Source organism: Entamoeba invadens, assembly GCF_000330505.1.
Source record: "Entamoeba invadens IP1 unplaced genomic scaffold scaff_1105074724957, whole genome shotgun sequence".
Taxonomy (NCBI): domain Eukaryota; phylum Evosea; order Mastigamoebida; family Endamoebidae; genus Entamoeba; species Entamoeba invadens.
This window is the reverse complement of record NW_004191594.1, coordinates 214,766-216,322: the sequence shown is the minus strand read 5'-3', so window position 1 is coordinate 216,322 and position 1,557 is coordinate 214,766. Positions and strand designations below refer to the sequence as shown.

General features: G+C 37.1%; 1 protein-coding gene across 1 annotated transcript; it reads left to right on the top strand.

Annotated features, from left to right (window-relative positions):
* Positions 1–443: 443 nt before the first annotated feature.
* EIN_376830 (actin, putative) lies at positions 444–1,557 on the top strand (the record flags this gene model as incomplete). The annotated part of the gene is made up of 1 exon (XM_004182786.1): positions 444–1,557. A coding segment is annotated over one exon (1,114 nt), but the record flags the coding sequence as incomplete, so codon positions are not given.

Here is a 1,557-nt window from a genome sequence, read left to right as displayed (position 1 = left end):
TATACTCATAATATTATATATATTTATATTTATTAATAAAATAAATATTTACTAATTTCAAATAATGAAACGATATTCTTTATAATATGCATTACTATATTTTAATTATTAAACATAATTATTTAATAATTATCCAAATTAACTAAATTATGTTGTTTGTTAGTTTCAAAAATAATAATAAAGGTAGTTTCACATATTAATAGCTTTTTTATTAATTCAAAATAATATAATAATTTATAAATTAATTTTTTTTTATTATAATAATAATAATTATAGTAAATATTATTATAATTATTAAAAATATTAAAAATATAAAAAAAATATTATAAACCACCAAGTAGAGGATGTAAACTGTAAATAAATCGTTAATGAGATCTATTCTCGCCTCTAATTTTTGAAACAAGTTGACTATTTAAGTTGGTATATCTGTCAATTTAATTCAAATGGGAGAAGAAGGAGAAGTACAAGCACTTGTCGTAGACAATGGATCTGGTATGTGCAAGGCCGGTTTTGCTGGTGATGACGCCCCACGAGCTGTCTTCCCATCAATTGTTGGCAGACCAAAACAAGTTTCAGTCATGGCTGGTATGGGCAACAAGGACACCTATGTTGGAGATGAAGCCCAATCAAAGAGAGGTATCTTGACTTTGAAATACCCAATTGAGCACGGTATTGTCAACAACTGGGACGATATGGAGAAGATCTGGCACCACACTTTCTACAACGAGCTCAGAATTGCACCAGAAGAGCACCCAGTCCTTTTGACTGAAGCCCCAATGAACCCAAAGGCTAACAGAGAAAAGATGACACAAATCATGTTCGAGACTTTCAACGTCCCAGCCATGTACGTTGGAATTCAAGCTGTCCTTTCATTGTATGCCTCTGGTAGAACAACTGGTATTGTCATGGATTCTGGTGATGGTGTCTCTCACTGCGTCCCAATCTATGAAGGTTTCTCACTCCCACACGCCATCCTCAGAATTGATCTTGCTGGTCGTGATCTCACTGACTACCTCATGAAGATCTTGACTGAAAGAGGTTATGCTTTCACCACAACTGCTGAAAGAGAAATTGTTAGAGACATCAAGGAGAAGCTCTGCTATGTCGCTCTTGACTTCAACGAAGAAATGCAAAAGGCTGCTTCATCATCAGAACTTGAGAAATCATACGAACTTCCAGATGGTCAAGTCATCACCATTGGAAACGAGAGATTCAGATGCCCAGAAGCACTCTTCCAGCCATCATTCCTTGGTATGGAAGCATCAGGTATTCACGAGACAACTTACAACTCAATCATGAAGTGCGATGTCGATATCAGAAAGGACTTGTACGGAAACATCGTCTTGTCTGGTGGAACCTCTATGTACCCAGGCATCAACGACAGACTTGAGAAGGAGATGGTTGCTCTTGCGCCACCAACAATGAAAATCAAGGTCATTGCACCACCAGAGAGAAAGTACTCTGTCTGGATCGGAGGCTCAATTCTTGCCTCATTGTCCACTTTCCAAAACATGTGGATCACCAAGGAAGAGTACGACGAGTCTGGCCCAGCCATCG